The 20,100-nt window shown below is 46.1% G+C and overlaps 1 protein-coding gene across 3 annotated transcripts; it reads left to right on the top strand.

The window, feature by feature from the left end:
• The first annotated feature begins 4,137 nt into the window (after positions 1-4,137).
• Positions 4,138-19,827, top strand: BMI1 (BMI1 proto-oncogene, polycomb ring finger). 3 transcript variants are annotated; one of them, XM_048295295.1, is made up of 15 exons: positions 4,138-4,315; positions 5,188-5,299; positions 5,404-5,467; positions 5,556-5,590; positions 6,206-6,271; positions 7,165-7,171; positions 14,677-14,794; positions 15,202-15,298; positions 16,005-16,060; positions 16,183-16,233; positions 16,496-16,604; positions 16,697-16,742; positions 17,301-17,399; positions 17,728-17,808; positions 17,894-19,827. In XM_048295295.1, the coding sequence occupies exons 1-15, from the start codon at positions 4,183-4,185 to the stop codon at positions 18,221-18,223; spliced, it is 1,404 nt and encodes a 467-aa protein (XP_048151252.1). In that variant the 5' UTR covers positions 4,138-4,182; the 3' UTR covers positions 18,224-19,827. The 3 variants fall into 3 exon arrangements, with proteins under 3 accessions (XP_048151252.1, XP_048151244.1, XP_048151240.1); XM_048295283.1 differs by lacking the exons at positions 4,138-4,315; positions 5,188-5,299; positions 5,404-5,467; ... (1 more) ...; positions 6,206-6,271; positions 7,165-7,171 and adding an exon at positions 9,033-9,653 and having other exon boundaries at positions 14,661-14,794; XM_048295287.1 differs by lacking the exons at positions 7,165-7,171; positions 14,677-14,794; positions 15,202-15,298; ... (5 more) ...; positions 17,728-17,808; positions 17,894-19,827 and adding exons at positions 5,903-5,963; positions 6,049-6,105; positions 7,322-7,691 and having other exon boundaries at positions 4,143-4,315; positions 6,206-6,265.
• Positions 19,828-20,100: the final 273 nt, after the last annotated feature.

Raw genomic sequence — 20,100 nt, 5'->3', positions numbered from 1 at the left:
TAAAGTATGCAAATTATCCCTGTGATTTTTTTTATCTGGCAAGAAATTATAAAATACAAATTCAAATAAATTTTGAGTGTTTTGATCTGGGTTTTCATAAAATAGGGGGGTAATGGAACTTTTATAATATCTAAGATTTTCCTGAATTGTTAGAAATCGGAGGAACTGTAATGTGGTACTTCTGCATTGGTACTTCTCTGGTTGCCTCTGTTCCTGAGTATTTAAATAAGGACTGAAATATTAGTAGCTTAAAAGTGTATAATTAAAATTTGAAAGCTCTAGATTTTTTTTCTTTTTTTTACAGCCTAGGAATATATGGCTTTTTTCATGTATGAAGGGAAAATCAGAAGACTTAAAGTTTTGACAAAGAGAAGATAAAAGCAAGTTGAATAAAGCTAATCAAAAGGTAAATAGGTAAGACCATCTTTTTTTAATAAATTAATCTCACTTAACTCCAGAAATACTACCTAGTAGAAAAAATGGTTTTCAAATTAAATAGAACAAAAAAAATTAAATACCTGGTAAAAAATGTATTCAGCTACAATAGGTTTTACCTTACTGAAATAAATTCAGTGCTTTCACATATTTGAATAAAAACCTAAGTTCCTTAACTGTTAATCAGAATTATTTGTAAGCAAAGCATGTTTTATTGAATAGTCCTCGTCTCTAGACAAACAATGCATTTATTGAAATTAATACATACCAAAAAATTCTGAAAGCAAATATTTTCTTTTTAATATGTGATGAGCACAGCACTTTCAGCAGATATGAGGACTGCCCGCAATAATCATACCAATTAAATAATCCACATAATTGCCTGGTTCAAGGCAGTATTTTATCTATTATATTGCACATTCATGCCTGTGATTATGAGAGAAATTTTCCTGGACTTTCTGGGCTATGCAGACTCCTTTTCTTTATTTCTTTGATCGTGTCAGTGACTGGGATATGAATATCATGTTTTCTCTTAAGATATTAATCCAGCAAGAAACAAATTTTGTAGAAAATACTGACTTTTTACTGTTTTGATCTGGTTAAAAGATTTTATTATTTATTATTTATAATAAAGAAGACCTGATACTGACTTAAAAGTTCTAGGGGCATTCCATTAGCGTGTGGAAGAAACTCTCAGAATTCAGAAATAATTTGGCAGAAAACTGATATTAGAATATCATCTTATATTACTGTCTCTTAACTCTTTGAAGAGCAATACAGAGAAGAAAAAATGCTAATCTGAGACTTTTCAGAAATACTTATGCCAATGCTTAAATTTTATGAATTAATCCTCTGGAGATGCTAACGATTTCCCTTCATTTTGAACAGTTGCATTATTTTGTTTTGACTAACAAAGCACAAGCTGTAAAAATTACTATCTGGCATGGACTGAGGTAGTTTGTTTCCCTGATTACTTATTATTCAAGTATTTATCCATTTCCTTCATAATTTCTTTATTCAATATACAGGTTAGATTTCTCTTGGAAATTTTAATGGACAGGTCTTAAAATGTGTATATACTCTACACGAGTTGTAAAATCTCATAGCAATCTTTCCATCTGAATCCCTCTCATGTCCTTCTTGGAAGGAAAAAGAAAGAAAAAAAAGGCAAGCTGAGAGACTGGGTAGAGGACTTGATAATATAAATTTTGTGATGAAATTGTGATGAGGCTTACACGTGCTACATAATCTTGCAATGAATCTTTAGCAGTTGTCTTGCTTTTAAAGCTAGATCTTAATTTAGAGATTTCAATATGCTATAAATGATAAGGGGATGTTGAAGAAGAAATTTCTGTAATGTGCAATCATAGCCTATTTGTACATTTTAACATATTTTAGGTGACAACCCTTTTTTATAGCCCTGTTCTCTTTACCTTTTTAATTCTACAGCTCAGAACTCTGTCCTCTCCTCCATGTTACGGTTTTTCTTCTCCTCCATTTTATGCTGGCTTTTCTTAGGTATCATGTCTATATTTGACAACCATACCAAAAAAGAGAGAAAGTCTTATTTTGTCAGCCCACCAGACTGTCATCACCCCTTTCTTGTTTCTGGCAAAAAAAAAAAAAACAAAACAAAACAAAAAAACCACCAAAAAAAAAAAAAAAAAAAAAAAAAACCACGCCAAAAACTGGGACTTCTGTCTGCCAGACTCTGAAGCTTGGAGTTTGTCAATTCAGTGGTATTAATTTTTATGTATCAGGCCAGAGGTAGTATGTCAGATCATATTGCAAAACATTCTGTGTTTGTTCTTCACAATATTGTGAGGCGTAACATTGTACACAAGAGTTAGAACTGAGAGCCTGATCCTGCAGCCAGTATGATTTTTCTTTTTACCTTAATTTGAACACAAGTCTTCATAACACAGTGGCCAGACAACCCACAGGAGGCAGGAAACTGGAGGCAGAATCTTTTGGTAGCCCATGCTCTGCGTCCATACTGAAGGAGACGCATGCACTGGCTGGGTTTGTGGAAAAGATTAATTAATTAATATCACAAAAATATTAAAATCACAAAAAATAAAAAAGAAAAGAAGTTGAGGGATGATCTGAAATGTAGCATGGTTCAAATAAACATAAAATGTGTTGTGGTGAGGTGTGATAAAGTCTAATCTTACCATCTGTACTGGACAAAGCTGGAACTGGCCTCCAAAGCTGGACCAAGCTTTTAGATGGCAGATTGTAATTCATGAGAGTGATGGATACAAAATTCCTAACAGCTTTGTGATTAAATCAGCTACCAGTCAATTACCATTAATAGTTCAGATGAAATAAAATTTTTTGTTCTTTTTGACATTATATAGATATTATTTTAAAATAATAAATCTGGTCAAGGCCTTTAGCTTTTACTAACATTTTTTTTAGGCTGAGCAGCTTTCAACATTGGATTTCCCTTTAAGAAATATTCTGCAGAAATGTTTGCTCAAGAAAGAATGCCAAGTAACGCAGTCATGTTCTTGACCATCCACACAAAGAAAAAAGTTAAATCGAAAATAGTTTCTGTACATGAACTCCAAAGGTCATATACATCATGATTCATGTAACACACTAAGGCCTTTATCTTTTTTTATTACATCTGTCCTTAATTGGTCCTCAGCTGAGATATAACCACACACTATTTCATTGTTTACTTTTAAGTTATTAACTTTAGTATTTTTGAGGACAATGACAATGTTTCAATACTTAAGAATAAAATGGTACCATACGAGGTTAATACCTCGTGAAGAATTTATTAGATTTTCCTAGAGATGTTTTCAGATAGCAGTTGTATGTCTTTCCTAAATCACCACAAAAGGCTGTTTTGTCTATCTGTAACTATTAGTTGTATGTCAAAATGAGCAAAGCCTTTTGCCAAAATACAACAGCAATCCTGGTTAAAAAATTAGTTTAGGAAAGAAGAAATTAGTTTAGTAGTAAGTTGACATTTCAACTGGCCATGACCACAGGTAAAAAACGTGGTTTGATATGCAAATCTATAACCATGGGGAGATGGAGTATCTGGTGATACACTCAGACATTACAGAAGCAAAATAGCATTCTTTACTGAAAGAGTGGTTAAGCATTGGCACAGGCTCCCCAGGGAGGTGATGGAGTCACCATCTCTGGAAATGTCAAAAAAACCCGAGTAGATTGTGGCATTTTGTGGTATGGTTGAGTGGGCATGGCGGTATCTAGTAGAGGGTTGGACTTGATGATCTTGGTTTTTTCCAACCTCAATGGTTCTATGATTCCATGTAACGAAGGGATAAGGCTCTGTTGCTGAGGATTTGAGACAGCCGGCAGCACGTTTGTGGGCTGTAAAACTTCACACCGACACATGCACTTTAGACATCTATTGAGATACAAGCGCTTTGGGGATTTCACGAGATACGAGCATTTTAAGATTCATTAAGAGCTAATTACACCCCAAAACACGCCCTTGCGGCGCATCTCCCACGAAAACAGCATCGCCTCCCACTTCAAGCCCCAAGGAGCGACGAGGGTCACGCTACGTACGCGTGCAGAGGACAGCGGCGGGGGTGGGTGGGGCAGGGGAAGCGGGAGGAGGCGCGGACCGCCCGGGGCTCCGCGGCCGCGCACCGGCACCGCCTCCGCCCGCCTCCGCCCGCCCCGCGCCGCGGCCCCGCCTCGCGCCCGCGATCAGCTGCGCGCGCGTCACGTGGGCGCGTGTCGAAGGTCACGGCGCCCACAATGGAGCTGTCGCCGTACGCGCAGGGCGGCTGGCGGCTGCTGGGAGACCCCCGCCGCTTCCCCCGCCGCCCGTTCGCCGCCCTCCTCCGCGCCGCCTTCCGCAGCCTTCTGGATCACCCGCAGGCCGGGTTGGGTAAGGCGTGGCGCGGAGGGGGGTGCGGGCCGCGCCGCTCCGCGGAGCGCGCAGGCGGGCGCGGGGCTCCATCCGCCTCCGCGAATGTACGCGCGTGTCCGCGCTGGACCGGACGGTGCCCACGCACACACACGGGGCGGCTCCTGAGCGTGGACGGCTCCAGGGTGCCGCTGCGCGGGGTGTCATCGCTAATGCGCGCCTTCTTCACTAGAGCTCCGACCTGTCCCAAGTAGAGGGGCGGGTCGGGAAGGGTCCCCCCGCGCGTTCGTGTCCGCGGGGTGGGGTGGGCTAAGGAGGCAGTGTTCCCCCGCCGCTCCACTGCGACCCTCTGGGGGGTTTCGCGCGTGGACACGTCCTACGGCAGCCCCGGAGCGAGGGTGCACGGCCGTGCAATTAATTTTGCGGTGTTAATGACTCCGCCTCCGCGGACGGAGGGAACCGCCGGTGCCGGGCGGTCCCGGTGTCCCTCCCGGCTGGTGGCACCAGTCCCGCTCCTCGCCTTTCAGAGGCTGCTGAGGATCGCGGACGGGGCTCGCAGAGGAAATTGAGGTTTTCCTCCTTTTTTTTTTTTCCCCGTCCTTTTATTTTTTTTTTTTTCCTAATGGAAAGGAGATGTAGAGGCGGTGGGGCGCGCAGCGCCGCACAGCCCCGCCTGGTACGGCTTGCCCCAGCCAGTGCTTCAGCCCCTCACCTTGTCCTCCACCTCCTCACACCTTGCCTACTTGCTCCGTCCTTTCACTCTGAAACACCAAACGTGTTTCATTTTGAAGTTTTTGTGGGAAAGATAGCGTTCAAAGGGCAAGCAGCAACCTTTGGTACAGTGTTCTGGGGTTTGGCCAATAAGTGTGTCATCAGTAATTCATTTATTTTAGACGATCCAGACCTGAAAGATATTGACCCTACAGTATTAAAACATTGCCATGCTGCGGCTGCAACGTGTATTTTGGAGGCAGGGAAGCAGAAAGCTGACATATCTGCTATAAGGTACTTGTACTTGAAAGCTACACCATTTTTCTAGTGGTTGTTACTTAAAAGTGTACTGCTGAGTTAATGTTAACAGAAAACTAATAAATTCTTTTTCCCCGTAGCACATGCCTAGAAGACTGTAAACTGGATAAAGAAAGAATAGAACAATTTTGCACCGAATATCAGGTTTTTAAACCAATTTTAACATACTAATTTTTCTCCTTTAATAGGAATTTATTGAACCTAGCAAATATTTTTTTTTCTCTCACTCCAGAAAAACAAGGATGCATTGGAAATCATGTTGGGAAGGTAGGTCAATCACTCAGCAGAAACATGGTTTCACTTACAGTTAGTTTGAAACTGTCCTGGAAGACACTTCTTCATACTTTAGGTGTTTAAAATGAGTAATATTGTTCCATTAAAAAATAAAGTGCATTTTTAACAAACTCTAGAAAACAGCTGTTGAAACTTTCCTTCATTTGGAATTCTACTCTAAAAAAACCTTTTTGAGCTTCCCAAGAAGCATTACCAGGATCATGAAAAAGTTCTTTATTGGTGGACGGCTTTAGAAAATGACCTTTTCTTTTAGCGTAAGGAACTTGTAATTGTTTTGTCTTTCAGCATAGGCAGATCTCCTCTCCATGTAACTGATGTGTCTTGGCGCTTGGAATATCAGATCAAGGTAATTTTAACAAATCAAGGTGTTTTTTTAGTCTGTTTTATTGCTGAGACCTGGCTTTTTTACGTGTTCTTTGTTTTTAATGTAGAATAATCAACTTCATAAAACTTACCAGCCTTCCTATTTGGTGACCTTAAACATAGAGGTACTGTACTCCCAGCACCCTCAAAGGAAAAAATGCAATTTCATTCTTTTTTAAAATAAAATAGACATTGCTGTTTCTTTGCTTTTTTTTTCCCCTTCAGAGCAGTGATTCAGGATCACACCCAGATGTTAGTTTTAGTTGTACAATGGAGCAATTACAGGTACTTGTTTCCTTCATCATTCTATACTTAGCCCCAATTGTGGATGTACATGTTTTTAACAGCTTGCCAATCAAAATGAAATCATATATACTATTACTTAAAAAAAAAAAAAAATCCAGTACTGGGAGGGTAAGAGAATTTTCCATAAAAGTTATCCAAGTGTATTTTTACTGTCTATTTCAAATAAAGTTGCAAAGTAACTGAATTTAGTTGCGTGGGTAGTGTTTTACATACGTGCATAAATATTTTGCCTGTTTTCATAACTGTAATCCATATGTATGTGTGGGAGGAAATTCATCATTTTCTGAAACTCTGATTTCCCGTGCTTTAGAGAAATTATTAAAGAAGCTAGTTCAGTGACTTAAATGTGTCATGATTAAAAATAGAGAAGGAACTGAAGGCTCTTCAGTGGTGTTAATGACATGTAAGAAATGTCCTGAAACAAACGTTGATCTTTGTTTAGTGATTTAAATGTGTAACTGAACAATAGAGGTATTGTAATGCTTGGAAGTGACCAAACTGTGGAGGATCAGGAAGAGGGGTTGGTGGGAGAGGAAAAGCAAGATATTAAAACTTAAGGTTTACACCTCATCTTCTTAAATGTGTCTCAAAAGTTGCCCTTTTGTCAGTAATGAGTGTTTCTGTTGCTGACACATAGCAAAATCTGATGTGCTTTGGCTGGAGAATGGTCCTGGTACAAAACTGCACTCAAAATATTTTCAGTGTTTTAGAAATCCATGTAGTACTTCAAAGCCTGAAGCAAATGTCAGCATTAGCCATTGTGGCAATACCAATAAAATCGATGTGTTAATAGCAATGATGTATTTTAGGAGCAAATACATTTTTAAAAGTGTTTTCATTCAGTTCCCACTTTTCTAACTACACTGTAAAATACAGAGCTATTTAATTATTTGCTTGCATTGTTCATCAGTTGCAACACTTCTTCATGCTATGAGGTGCTGGCTTCACTTACATCTGTGTATAAAAAAAGTATTCTGTTCTTCTAGCTGACCTTTTAAAAATATGCTTATTCTAAGACTTTATTTCATCTCTTAGGACTTAGTGGGAAAACTAAAAGATGCTGCAAAAAGTCTAGAACGAGCGACTCAGATGTGATTAAAGGAAGGTGTGAGCCTGCTGAAGCACTCTCCTTCCTAAGTGTCTCCTAAATGACAAATGTCTTTCATCTCTTGATGCAAACTGGGTTTTTTTAAAGCCCTTGCATGTGAATTAAGTGAAACAACTTTTTTACGTCTGCACTGGGTATTACTTGCTCATGTAATTTTTTTTAACAACTTCTGTTAAATATTTGCTGAACTGTTTTGTCATCAAGGTATTCCTTCTGTCTTATTTTGTATGTTTTTACAACTGTCACTGCTTATTTTTCTCCATAATCTAATAAAAGTTTATTTGCTCCTGTTGTGCATTTTCTATTGACGAATTTGCTGTACCTAAAAGTAAGCTGCTAAACGTTAGATCAGCTCAGTGAGGCGAAAGTGCCTTCTTCCCGTGCCGCGGCTACGGCGCGTTTGCTAAATCGCGCGCCGCGCTTTGTCATTTCCAGCCGATCTTGCGTGTCTCCTACGAGTAAAAGTTGGACCCCGGTGCGGGGGACAAGAAAGGATTCGGTTTAATCTTGTGGACCCGGGGCGCCTCACGGGAGGCCGGCAGAGTCCGCGGAACGGAGCGGAGCCGGGTGGCGACTCCGGCTCGACGGCGGGGCTGCTCCCAGCATCTCCCGATCGCCTTGGGCCGCGCGCGGAACCGGTGGTCTCCGCGGGGCCGCTCGCTCCCGCGGGCAGGTGCGGAGGGGCTCCGAGGCGCGGTCCGTCCGTACCTGCCGGCGACAGAGAGCTGCCCCGCGGAGGATGCGCGGCGGCGGCCGGTCGGTCGCCGCGGAGCTGAGCTTTTTCCTCTCCGTTCCTCCGCGTCCGAGCGGCGGGCGGCGTCTTGTCCTCGCCGGAGGCGAGCACCGGGAGGGTTTCCCCGGTTCGCTCCCTCCCGCTCCGGCGGCTGCCCGTCCCGCCCGCGGGGTGCGGGGACCCCGCGACACCCGCTCCCGCCGCCGCTCGGGGCGGAAAAGCGTCCGCGCGGCCCTCGAGGGGACGCGTCGCCTCGACGCCGGCGGCTCCGCGCGGCCCCGGGCGGGCGCGGCGGGGCGAGGGGCGCGCGGCAGCGCGCACGCGGTGGCGGAGGCGCGAGGCCGCGGTGCGGATCCCCGGAGGTCCCTCCGCGGCGGGACGGGGCGTGCGGGGCGGCCGGGGGTGGGAGCGCGCAACAAGTGCGCGGAGGGAGGCGAGGGCTGCGGGGGCAGGGTGACGGGCGGCGTGTGGGGCCGGCGGGCGTGTGGGCTGTGGGGCTGCGGCGCGGCGAGGCAAGGATGGAGAGGGCAGCGCCGGGCAGGGCGGGGAGCGCGGGGCGAGAGCGGGGAGCACAGGCGCTGAAGGGGAGCCGCGACGCGGGCGGAGGGAGCGCGGGGAAGGAGGGCGGTAGACACTGGGGCTGCGGCGGGGCGGGGGGAGGCGGGCGGCAGCCGCGGAGCGGGGCCGAGGGTCGGGGCGGGCGGTGAGGAAAAGGAGGAAAAGGAGGCATCGGCAGCGCGCGGGCGAGCGCGTGCAGGGCCGGGGGGAGGGGAAGGAGGGAGGGAAAGAAGGGAGGGGGTGGCGGGCGGGGGAGGGGAGGGAGGGGGGAGGCGGAGGGGGAGGAGGCGGCCGGGTTGCGGGATTGGGTCACGGGGAGGCTGCCGGGCCCCGGCGGCAGCGCCGCTAATTCCCAGGCCGCCCTTAAGGAATGAGGCGCCCCACGTGACGCTGGCGGGGCGGGCGAACTCCGAGCCATTTTGGGGACGGTGTCAGTTTCCACTGTGTGCCTTCAGCGTTGCATTCTTCCCTCCTCCGCCCTCCTCCCGCCCGCCTGCCCGCCCGCCCTCCTTCCCTCCCCGGGTCCCCGCCACCAACTATGAAATAACAACAACAATAATACTCGTAATAATAACAATAATAATAAAAGAAGGAACGCGAGCGAGGCCGCGAGGCGGAGCGGGGGGCAGAGGGAGAGACAATGGGCTGGTGGAGAGAGGACCCATCCGGACCAGGGAGACTGTGCGCTCCCAGCGCCTGAGCCGCCCGGGCGGCCAACTCGGAGGGAGCGAGAGAGCGAGGGAGCGAGCGAGAAGGGCCCGCGAAGAGCGGAGGAGACCCGGGCGTTCTGTAACTAAAATGAGCGGAGCGCAGCGGCGGCGGCGGCAATAAGCTTATTGCAATTGACAGCGTCTGCAGTTCATTTCAAGATGGCCGCTTGGCTCACATTCATTTTCTGCTGAACGACTTTTAACTTTCATTGTCTTTTTTGGCCGCTCCGATCATCACCCACCGGCTCCGTTTTCCGGGTACGTATGAAGCGAGGTGTCGCCTTACCAAGGGCGGGGGGCGAAGGGGGCTCGGCGGCGGTTTTCGGCCGGTTTGGGGGCTGCAAAGGGGCGCCTAGGTGTCCCCCGAGCTCTCCGTATGGGAAAAGCGCTGACAGGCTGCTCTAGCCACACACACACATACAGACACGCAGCAGCAGCAGCAGCAGCAGCCTGTGCACTCGCTCGCGTTACGCACCCACATTTGCAAATTTTAGTTCCTTTCTTTCTCCAGACGCCCCCTAAAACCTTTCTGTGCACATGGCCCCCGAGGAGAATATTTATATTTCCCGACCCTGCTGCCAGCCCGGCCCGAGCGCCCTTTGTTTAAAGGCAGATTTTGATTAAACAGGGACGTTCGTGAAATCTGGAGCTGCCTGGGTCAAGTGATTTCAGTCCTCCCCGAAAGAAATGTGTCTGGGGGAGGTTAAAATGTCAGATAACGCACCCATTTTATAGAGACGGAGCCAGCGGGGGGTAGCGATCCTCCTGGGGGGGTTGTTAGGCGCCGGGGCACCCAGCAGAAAATGTTATTAACTTAAGTTGGACAAGTACTTCTGTGAAATTGGATGGGTTGTAAGATGGCGGTTCCCAGTTGTTTCCAATGTCTCCTCTTACATTTCTGCTCTAAATGATAAACTTTAGGGGTTTGTGCCTACTGGGAGAGGCAAGGGGTGGTCAACGCCGAGAAATAACTTTTTTGGGGGGTAAGGACAGCACTTTTAATGCGGTCTTGGGGAGCTGGGGCGTGCGGTTTGCTGGAGCCTTTGGAGCAAAGGTGATGTGTCTGCGGGACGCGGAGGGGGGGTGGCGTGTGTGAATTTCTTTTCTCTGGTTGGTATTTTTTTTCCCCCCTGAGCCCGGGAAGGGTAGATTTACATTAAATACTTTGTCAGATCTTAAAGATGTCACGAGTGGGCTCCTCGTGCTGCTTATGGGCAGTACTTGAAAGCTGCTGGTGTTATGTTTTTATAATTGAATGGCCTTGGCAATATATAAAGCGGGATGTTTCTGTGTGATTGCTGTAAACATTTGCAAATAATCAGGTGAAAATAAGCAGGAAAAAAATCGCATTTCCATAAAAGTGAGGTAGTAACTTTTCAGCCTCTAAAAACTTTGATTCACTCCTCCACTCTCCAGAAAAGTTGAAGAAAACCTGGGCATATGTGCCCATTTGCAAGCTTGGTACTAAAAGAATTTTTTTTTGCGTAGTCTGTAGTGGTGAGAGCAGCTTCTCTTATGGGACTGTCCTTAAGACCAGGGACGTTCAGTACAGTCCAGTAAAACTACTTTGAGTGACTCTGTGCAGTCCGTCCTGGAAACTGAAACTTGGGTTGCACTTTGCCAGAGACACGAAGTCTTGACCTACCTGATCGCTATTACAAAATTAACATTTTAGTGTATTTTTTTAAAGTAGACAGATTGTGTCTTATGCCTAGTCCCAGGGAGGTGATTTAAGAGACTGGAGTCCTTTTGCACTCTGTTGCCAATATTCAGGTCTTTTCTTGCTGCAGCAAGTTGGGCAGAGATACTTGAGCTTCGTGTGCCTTCTCTGAAAGAACTACTGTCCTCTCCTTTAAAACGTATGCGGCCATTCTTAAGCGAAAGAGTAATAACAGGCTCGATAGTACAAGTGGCTCTGGCTGATAATGGGTGAAGATGTAGAATGACGGCCGCTTTATTCCTGATGAGAGTTTTCCGAGAAGAGATGGGTGCAAAGTACACAAACCTACCCGAGCGATGCTCCTATTTTTTATGTATGTATTTTCTGTTAGAGACCTGTCGAGCAAGGTTTGATAGCTTATTGCCTTTATGGATTTTTAATAATGTAGGTGATTCTTAGCAGGAGAATGCACTTCTGTTTTTCTTTATTTTGACATAACTTGTTTAAGGCCTTTGTATAATCGGTTGGCTGGCAGCGTTTACTTCTAGCAAGTATTATCTATGTATATTTTACGTTTAGTTGTTCCATGTGTCAGTGTGTAAATATATATTGTCCTGGCTAAGAGGCTGTTTGTATTTCTGTGTTGGCATTCACCGTGTGATCAGCAGGAGCAGAAAAAACATCTGAAAGGGTTTCCCTCGTACCAAGATATTAAACTCAGGCTGCTGTAGTAAAATGTGCTGCGTTCATGTTACATCCCCGCAGGCACAGACACGCGTGTGCCTGTGCGGGTCGCTTTTGGGGAGAAATTTGGTGTCTAGTTCAGCTTGCTGGGGAAAATCACTGATTTTCAAGATAGCTCATAGTGCGCTGAAAATGTGCTAACTTTGGGCAATAAATAACCCGCATTTAGGGGTTGCTTCGACAAAACAGGTTTCACGGTTGAATTTAATCCCCCTCCATTTAGGAAGGGGCTATGCCTGCGTGAAATAAACGCGTTAATGTCTTGAAAGGTTTGTCCCAGTCTGTCAGGGTTGGGAAGGAATTCTCGGTCAGCCGGCTTGTGTGACCTCGGTCACTGCTGGGGGTTTTTTTTTGGTTTAGATATTTATAAATTATAAGGTAGTGACTTGAACAAATAAGACACAGAACCGTGAAAGCAGCCTGTCCATGTGTAAGTACCTAAAGGGACTCCAGAGCCGCCGGCTTCAGGGCACTGGGTTCTTCAGAGAGGCGTGCAGAAACGCCGTCTCTGCCTTTTCTGGGAAAAGCAAAACCTCGGTATCAGTTTAAAAGGAAGAAGCGGAGGGTCAGGGACCCTGGAAGCGACATTTAAACCGCAGTACAATGCAGCGGGGGTCTTGCTTTCCCGCACGGTGCTGGGAACAGCTTTGGGGACCTGATCTGTCTTGGTACTTCTGGCACTTCGCTTTTCTGTGTGCTGGCCGGCTGTGGCTTGATGCTGGGGAGTTTTATCTGCTGCTCACTCGAGGGTTCTCCTGCAGCAGCCAGAGAAGTTTCCTGGTCGAGGTCGCTCGTTGGCGCTGTGCACACTTCTGACGAATATTGTACCCCTGTCCTGGGCAGTTTGGCCGACGTTCAAAGCTTTTAGAAAGCTTAGTGTGTTGCCTCTTTTTTTTTTTTCTTTTTTTTTTTTTTTCGCTGCCTAACACTGAAGTTCGCGAGTGGCTGCAGGAAACCTCGCATCTCGAGCATACGATGCTGAGGTGAGAGGTGGCTCGCTAGCTCTGCCTCGGGAGGAGAGGGGACCAAAAACGGGAGCTGATATGCTGGGAGCACCGACCTGGGGAAATTAATAGCTTGGACTGGAGCAACGCTGTTACATTATATTTTTTAGGATCTGGTTGACAGAAAATAATTTACTCTGCTATTGACGTGTCTGACAGGGCTTTTCCCCCGTGTGTACTTTTCCCTTTATCTCTTATTCCCTCTCATTTTAAACAGTATGTGTGCATCTAGCGTTGGTGCCAGTACATGCGATGGGGTTTTATGGGTTTCAGACTGTGAAAATGACATTTGTTTTTCACTCTTGTCGCTGCATTGTGTTGACAAGGTGTTGATTTAGCTTTAGGAATGATCTGGTCACATGGTCCTTCGCATGTTGTCACTAATGTACCGTTTAAAGTCGGTTTGGGCTTTTTTCCCCCCTCTCGGTGTGGTTTATTGCTGAAAAGGGGGGTTGCTTAAGGATCCGGAGACTTGTTTTCTCCCGTCCAAGCATCTTAATCTGGTGCTGCAAATCTCTTTACACCTTTTGCAAAACTTTGCACCGCGCTCGCCTCGTCCGCGGGATGGTTTTCAAACAAGCGTCAAAAGGTGGGAGAAGGAAAGAAGGAGAAAGAAAAAGAGCTGGGGGGAGAGAAGGGTAGGAAGGAGAAAAGTGAGGAAAGCAGAGAAGGAGGGAGCGGGGATGCCGGCGCGGTGGAGCGGGAGCTGGGGCTCGGCACCCCATTGGCGGTGCAGGGGGCTCGGTCCCCGGGAGCGCGGCACGGTTCTGCTCGCCGGAGGGAGGGAGGGAGCAGAGGGGGAGAGGAGCTATCTCAGACCAGCTCCTCGCACCGAGTCGACGTGGAGAGAGGCCCCTGAGAGGATCCGAAATGGCCGAGGCTCGGGAGGAGCCTCTGGCACTCGCCTCCGCCAGGCTGAGACCCCAAAGCCCGGGGCCGCCCCCGCCGACCGGGCTGCCCCGCACCGCGCCCGGGCACCCTCCGGGCTGTGGCAGCCGACCCCGCCCGGGCCGCTCCCGCCCTCCCCCTCCCCTCCCTTCGCAGCCGGGCTCCCAGACCCCCGCGGGCTCCTTGGCTCCTCTACCCCCTCCGCCAGCCCCCGGGCCCCGCGTCCCACCCCCTGGCCCGGCCCGGCCCGGCCCGCCCCCCCGGCCGCCCCCCGCCCGGCTCTCGTGTGTTCCCAGCGGTGGCAGGATGCCAAGTGTAAGTATAAGTTGCTATAGCAACCCCCTCGGAGAGCGGAGCAGATCCGGATCGGCACCGAGCCGCAGCGGCAGCCGCCCGGACCCCCCCCGGCGGGCCGGCCCCGCCACCCCGGTGCCCGGCCCCGCTCCGAGGTGCGTGTGTGTCCCCCCCCCCCCCCCGCCGTCCCTCCCCCCGCCGCCCCTCCCCGCTCTCCGGAAATGCCAGGGCAGCCGCACCGGGAGGCGCTGGTTCCCCTTTGTGCTGCTCGCCGGCAGCCCGGTGCCCGTCGTGTCGCCCCCGGAGCTCCCCGCCGCATCGCCGCCGAGCCGCCAGCGCAGCCCGAGCCGGCTGGTGCCGCCGCGCCTGGGGAACGGCCCGTGCCCGCCGGGGAACGGCGCGGTGGGTGCCGCGGAGCGACCGCCCCTCCGCGGGGCTGCGCCCAGGCCGGCCCGGGGCGGTGCGGTGCGGGGACGCCCCGCCGGCCTCGGGACCGGCCCTCGCCCGCCGCCCGGCCCCGCGCCGCCGCCCCCTTCGTCTTCAGTGCTTGGTCTTCCCCTGCGCTGGGGGATGCGATGCGATGCACGGGGGAAGGGGACGCGCCGGACCGCGGCACCTGGGACGCCGCCGCGCTCGTCCCCGCTGACCGGTCCTCTGTGTGTGTGTGTCTTTCAGAGCCGCTCCTCGCCACGCCAAAATGCACCGAACAACCAGAATCAAAATAACCGAGCTAAACCCCCATCTCATGTGCGTGCTCTGCGGCGGGTACTTCATTGATGCAACAACCATCATAGAGTGCCTCCACTCCTGTAAGTACGACCGGGCGCTCCGCGTTTTTCCCTCGCCGCTTCCCTCCTTTCCCGGCATCCCGGGAACACACACGAAAAAAAATCCTCCCAAGCCCAAAGCCCCCGAGGGGCTCGGGACCGCCGCCCTCCTCCTCCCCGACGGGAGGGGAAGTAGGTGTTCCAGCCGCGGTGCAGATTTTCTGAGGACGGCCCTACGGTCTTTGTTAAAGTAATAATATATGTACTATAGGCGTCTCCTTTTAATGGTAATTGCAGCTTATTTGGGTAGTTGTTTAGCTTAAGCTGTGTGTTGCTGACAATGGACGATTTGCTCTAGCTTGCATAGTTTAGAAAATCGCACCTTTATCTATGCATATCTGAGTGGCACCTAGGAGCATCACTAAAAGCCTGTGGTGTTTGACTTACAGTCTGTAAGACCTGTATCGTGCGTTACTTGGAGACCAGCAAGTATTGTCCTATTTGTGATGTCCAAGTTCACAAAACTCGACCGCTTTTGAATATAAGGTAGGAGAAAGTTGCGAAGTGCACACTGCATCTCTCGTTTTGCTTTATATGGGGAGACCGGTGTCAATGTTATCTCTTCGTCTGCAATTTAAATCTGAAAGGGCTTGTCAATTTACAAGCTAACTCGTGTGTATGTGCTCTCTTTGGAGTTTCTTCACTGATTGAAACTGAAGATGCCTCTAGATGTGAGACAGAAAGTTTTTGTTGGTCTTTTTTAGCATAGCCAGTCACTGATGCCTCTTCCCTCTCCCCCATTCTCACATATACCACCCTGACAGTTCTTGCCTCTACTTTCTGTATCTCCGAGACATGCATCACTCCAACCACAGCTCCTAGTCATGAAAACTGCTGCAACTTTCCAAACTAAGAGGCAAAAGCCTTTAAAGTATCACTTGCCTTTCAGAAACATTTTTCTTGTCAGCACTGCATTTTGCTCTCTAGGGAGGACATGTAGTTTTTAAGGCCTGCCTTCAGTCTGAGAGAGTTCTTTTTCAGTTGTGGTAACACAGATGAGTTTTGGTTCAGACTGGTATCTAGAGCAGGGTTAGTTTGATTACAAGGTCCTGTAAGTTAACTTTTTATGACTGGCCTCCTACTTTGTAGAAGATGCCTCGTTGTTGTGAAAGTTTATAAGTGAGGAGCTGCCATTTGGATTAAAATATTGCTTCATCTGCTTAATTTTGTTTTGGGGTTGTTCTTTTTTCAGGTCAGATAAAACTCTCCAAGATATTGTATACAAGCTAGTGCCAGGCCTTTTCAAAAGTAAGTAGTTAAATCAGGTATTTTCTTAAGAGCAGAAAAACAAAACCAGAACCGCTATCCTATGTCAATACCGTGAGTTACTCTGTAACTACTAAAAGAAAAATATATGCTTTTCCATCTAGATGAAATGAAAAGAAGAAGGGATTTTTATGCTGCTCATCCGTCGGCTGATGGTAAAAGCTTCTCATTCGCAACTTTAATATATGTCGCATTGATCTAGATGTTTTACTGTTTCCTTTTTAACTTACAAGTGATGTATTACTGTCACAGAATTTTAAGAAGTTAAGTCAGCATAATAAAAGTTTATTGTTTTAACAGTCAGGTAGCTTTCATTCATTATCTTACTGTGAAGATCTTTTTTTCTTGTTACTGAGAATAGCCGTTCTTCCTGATTTGAATTTCAAAATGTAAATTATTGTGGAAATTTCTGTGCAGCTGCCAATGGCTCTAATGAAGACAGAGGAGAAGTGGCTGATGAAGACAAAAGAATTATAACAGACGACGAGATAATAAGCTTATCCATTGAATTCTTTGACCAGAATAGGCAAGTTCCAGAATGGCAAAATTTTATGTTTACCTGTTTGGCGGCACCTGTATTTTTTTTTGTTGTTGTAATTGTGTAATTTCTTCTCACAGACTGGAGCGAAAAGGAAATAAGGACAAAGAAAAATCAAAGGAAGAGGTAAATAACTTTCTTTTACTCCAGAGGAAACATATCACACACACACGCACAACTTTGGGGCAGGTCTGTAGCTGAGAAAAATATGTAGGTATGTGTATCTAGAGCAAAGGAAGCACACCTGCTGTTATGGCGCTAGATACAGATGAGGTAAAACATCTTCATACAGCTGTATATGCAGGCAACTTCTTAAAATTAAAAATACCTGTAGTATTATTTTTAAAGCAGAATCTGATTTTTTGTCAAAGTTAGAGAAGAATATTTAACAATTTTTTAAAAATTATTGATTAGAAAATAATATTTATTGCATATGTAACCTAAAAAGATATTAAATATAATACAAATATTTACATATAAATTTAGTTACAATTTTAAATTACTTTCTCTAGAACTGTAATTTGCCACTTATTTCTGATGTGCCCTCTAAGACAGCAGGCATTGTTGTAAAGTAGTTCATAATTTAGTAAGGTGCACTTTTTTCAACATGAAACGTTAGAATACAACACTGGTGGGAGTAATTGCTCGTTCTCAGTAGACTGATTTTCTTTACTGTGCCATTAGGTGAATGACAAAAGATACTTGCGCTGCCCAGCAGCAATGACAGTGATGCATCTAAGAAAGTTCCTGCGGAGTAAGATGGATATACCTAACACTTTCCAGGTACCCGTGGGGAAAAAATGTGTTTGGTTTTTTTGGGTTTTTTTTTGGTAGGACTCATTTTCTCATTACAGCTAGTCCCAGCAAGCGGTAACAGCCAAGTATTTCTGGTGTGTGCCATACGTTATTTGGTTTTTGTTTAAAATATCTGTCTGTAGAGTTTGGTGACATTGTAATTTTTTTAGTGCTGTAAATACCAAAGTATTAAGAAATTGCTCCTTGATGTATTTGTGATATCTGTGACAGTGGGGCTACTTTTACCTCAGAGTAGTCATGTGCTAGGGGTAAATGCCTGGATGCTCTTTAATGCAAGGGTTCGTATCTTGAACAGATCGATGTGATGTATGAAGAGGAGCCTTTGAAGGACTACTACACCCTAATGGATATTGCCTACATCTACACCTGGAGGCGGGTGAGTATTTCTAGTGTGCCTCCCGGGAGGGTGCAGGTCATGGCCTGGGCAGGGCACTTACCAGGGTCTTCCTTTTGCTTTGCAGAATGGGCCTCTGCCCTTGAAATACCGAGTCCGACCTACTTGCAAGAGGATGAAGATCAGTCACCAGAGGGAAGGCTTGAATAACAGTGGGGAGCTGGAAAGTGACTCTGGGAGCGACAAGGCGAGCAGCCCAGCAGGAGGCATCCCCTCCACCTCCTCCTGTTTGCCCAGCCCCAGCACGCCAGTCCAGTCTCCTCACCCCCAGTTCCCCCACATCTCCAGCACCATGAATGGCACCAGCAGCAGCCCCAACAGTAACCACCAGTCCTCCTTTACCAACAGAGCTCGGAAAACATCAATAAATGGCTCCTCAGCCACTTCATCTGGTTGATGTGCCAACCAGGCTACCACCCTCACCCCTCCTTTATATAGATTTCTCCATGCCATTACAGCTTTATAGATGCTAATCCATGTGACTATCATCCAAATTGCTTTCTTTTGTAGTAACACTGAACTTGGCTATAAAAGGCGGACTAGGTGACATTCAGGATGGACGTTAATGGAAACGCAAGATTGAAATGTAAATTGTTTTCAGAGGACTGGGAAGCAAACAAAAGTTACACCTTCACCTGTTCTGAATGATGTGGAGTTGTTTCTGTCCCCATCATCTGGAGCCAGGAGACTCCAGAAGTCAATACAAATCCTGGGAAGTAGTTTGTTAATCCAGACTAACTCCTCCGTTGCGTTCTCTTCGATTGTTATTGTTCTTATACTGTTTTGTGAACCTGTAGAAAGCAAGTGCTTTTTCATCTTGAAATCCAACAAAATTGAAAGAATATGCATAGAAAAATGCATATATGTAGCCATGTCACTGTGAATAACAATTTTTGCGTATTAGCCATTTTGATTCTTATGTTGCATCTTTTACTTCTCTGTTGCTGCGCAGAACCGATCAAAAGAAAAGTAAACTTCAGTTTTACAATCTGTATGCCTAAAAGCGGGTATTACCGTTTTATTTACTGACTTGTTTAAATGATTCGCTTTTGTAAGAATCAGATGGCATTATGCTTATTGTACAATGCCATATTGGTATATGACATAACAGGAAACAGTATTGTATGATATATTTATAAATACTATAAAGAAAATATTGTGTTTCATGCACTCATGATATGGTTGTTAAATTTCTAAACTGGTTCGACCCTTGCAGATGCCGCCTGTTTGAGCTTTGCTCATACTGCAAGAAACACGTTGTGTGTGAGAGCTACAGTACTGGGAAAGCACAGTCAAGTCTCTGATAACCTGGAGGCAATTGGCAATCTTAAAAGGATTTTACTCGCTTTGTCTTTTTTTTTTCCAAATGGAATATTTTTACTTTACCAAATGTTGAAGCGATACAGTGAAAAAAAAAAAAAAATCAAGGGACATGGAAGTTTTAGACCTGTTTGATTACCTTTTTATTATTTGGTGTGGTGGGACTGTGTTTTTAAAAGCACATGGAATCATTATAGAAGCCATAAACTATTTGATATAAATTTTAAGGAACCAGCAAGGGCTGGATGAAGGCATTTTATCTAAATTTGTTTTAATATATATGTATATGGTACAGTACTAACTTCATTAAAATTTAACTGGTACTTTAATATTTCCAATAAATTGTGGAGAATGCCTTCTCTTTAATGGCCTGCAAGTAGGTGCATTTTATTAGAGGCTTCTAAGGGTGGGGTTTTTTCAATAGGAGGAACCTTTTCCACCATAAAGTATGAACAGCCCAGAACACTTTTCAGTTTGTGCTTTGCTTTGGTCGAACTTTGTGTGTGTTCATCACCCATCAGTTATACATTTGTGAGGGTGTTTATTCTATATGGATATTGTTTCATGTTTGTACGGAAAAATTGTAGTTAAACATTTCATTGTCTCCAGTCTGCAAAAGAAGCACAATTCTTATTGCTTTGTCTTGCTTATAGTCATTAAATCATTACTTTTGCATATAAATTGCTGTTACTTGTCCTGCTTGTTTTTATAGACCAGGTGATTGCAAATCCTCCACAAGATTATTGCTTATTGATGTATATGTCTTGTTAAACAAGAGTTGATATTTTTTCCTGTAGTAAACATGTACAGTTCAATTTCAACAGTAAAACCTTCAGTTTTATATACACGAATAACTTTCATTTATAGCTGATCAAAGAAATAAACAAATAAAAGGGATAATTCATTGAAAAGTAGCAAATTACCTCTGTTGATAATGTGGTGTTAAAGGACAAA

The sequence above is a fragment of the Corvus hawaiiensis genome, chromosome 1, assembly GCF_020740725.1.
Source record: "Corvus hawaiiensis isolate bCorHaw1 chromosome 1, bCorHaw1.pri.cur, whole genome shotgun sequence".
NCBI classification, from domain to species: Eukaryota; Metazoa; Chordata; class Aves; order Passeriformes; family Corvidae; genus Corvus; species Corvus hawaiiensis.
This window is presented reverse-complemented; position numbering and strand designations above follow the sequence as displayed.

Bases quoted from the DNA above. Each gene is read 5' to 3' on its own strand.
- BMI1 (XM_048295295.1), top strand. From the start codon at position 4,183: ATGGAGCTGTCGCCGTACGCGCAGGGCGGCTGGCGGCTGCTGGGAGAC. The intron at 16,234-16,495 runs GTAAAAGCTTCT...ATTTCTGTGCAG, and splicing joins TGCTCATCCGTCGGCTGATG to CTGCCAATGGCTCTAATGAA. The intron at 17,809-17,893 runs GTGAGTATTTCT...TTTGCTTTGCAG, and splicing joins ACATCTACACCTGGAGGCGG to AATGGGCCTCTGCCCTTGAA.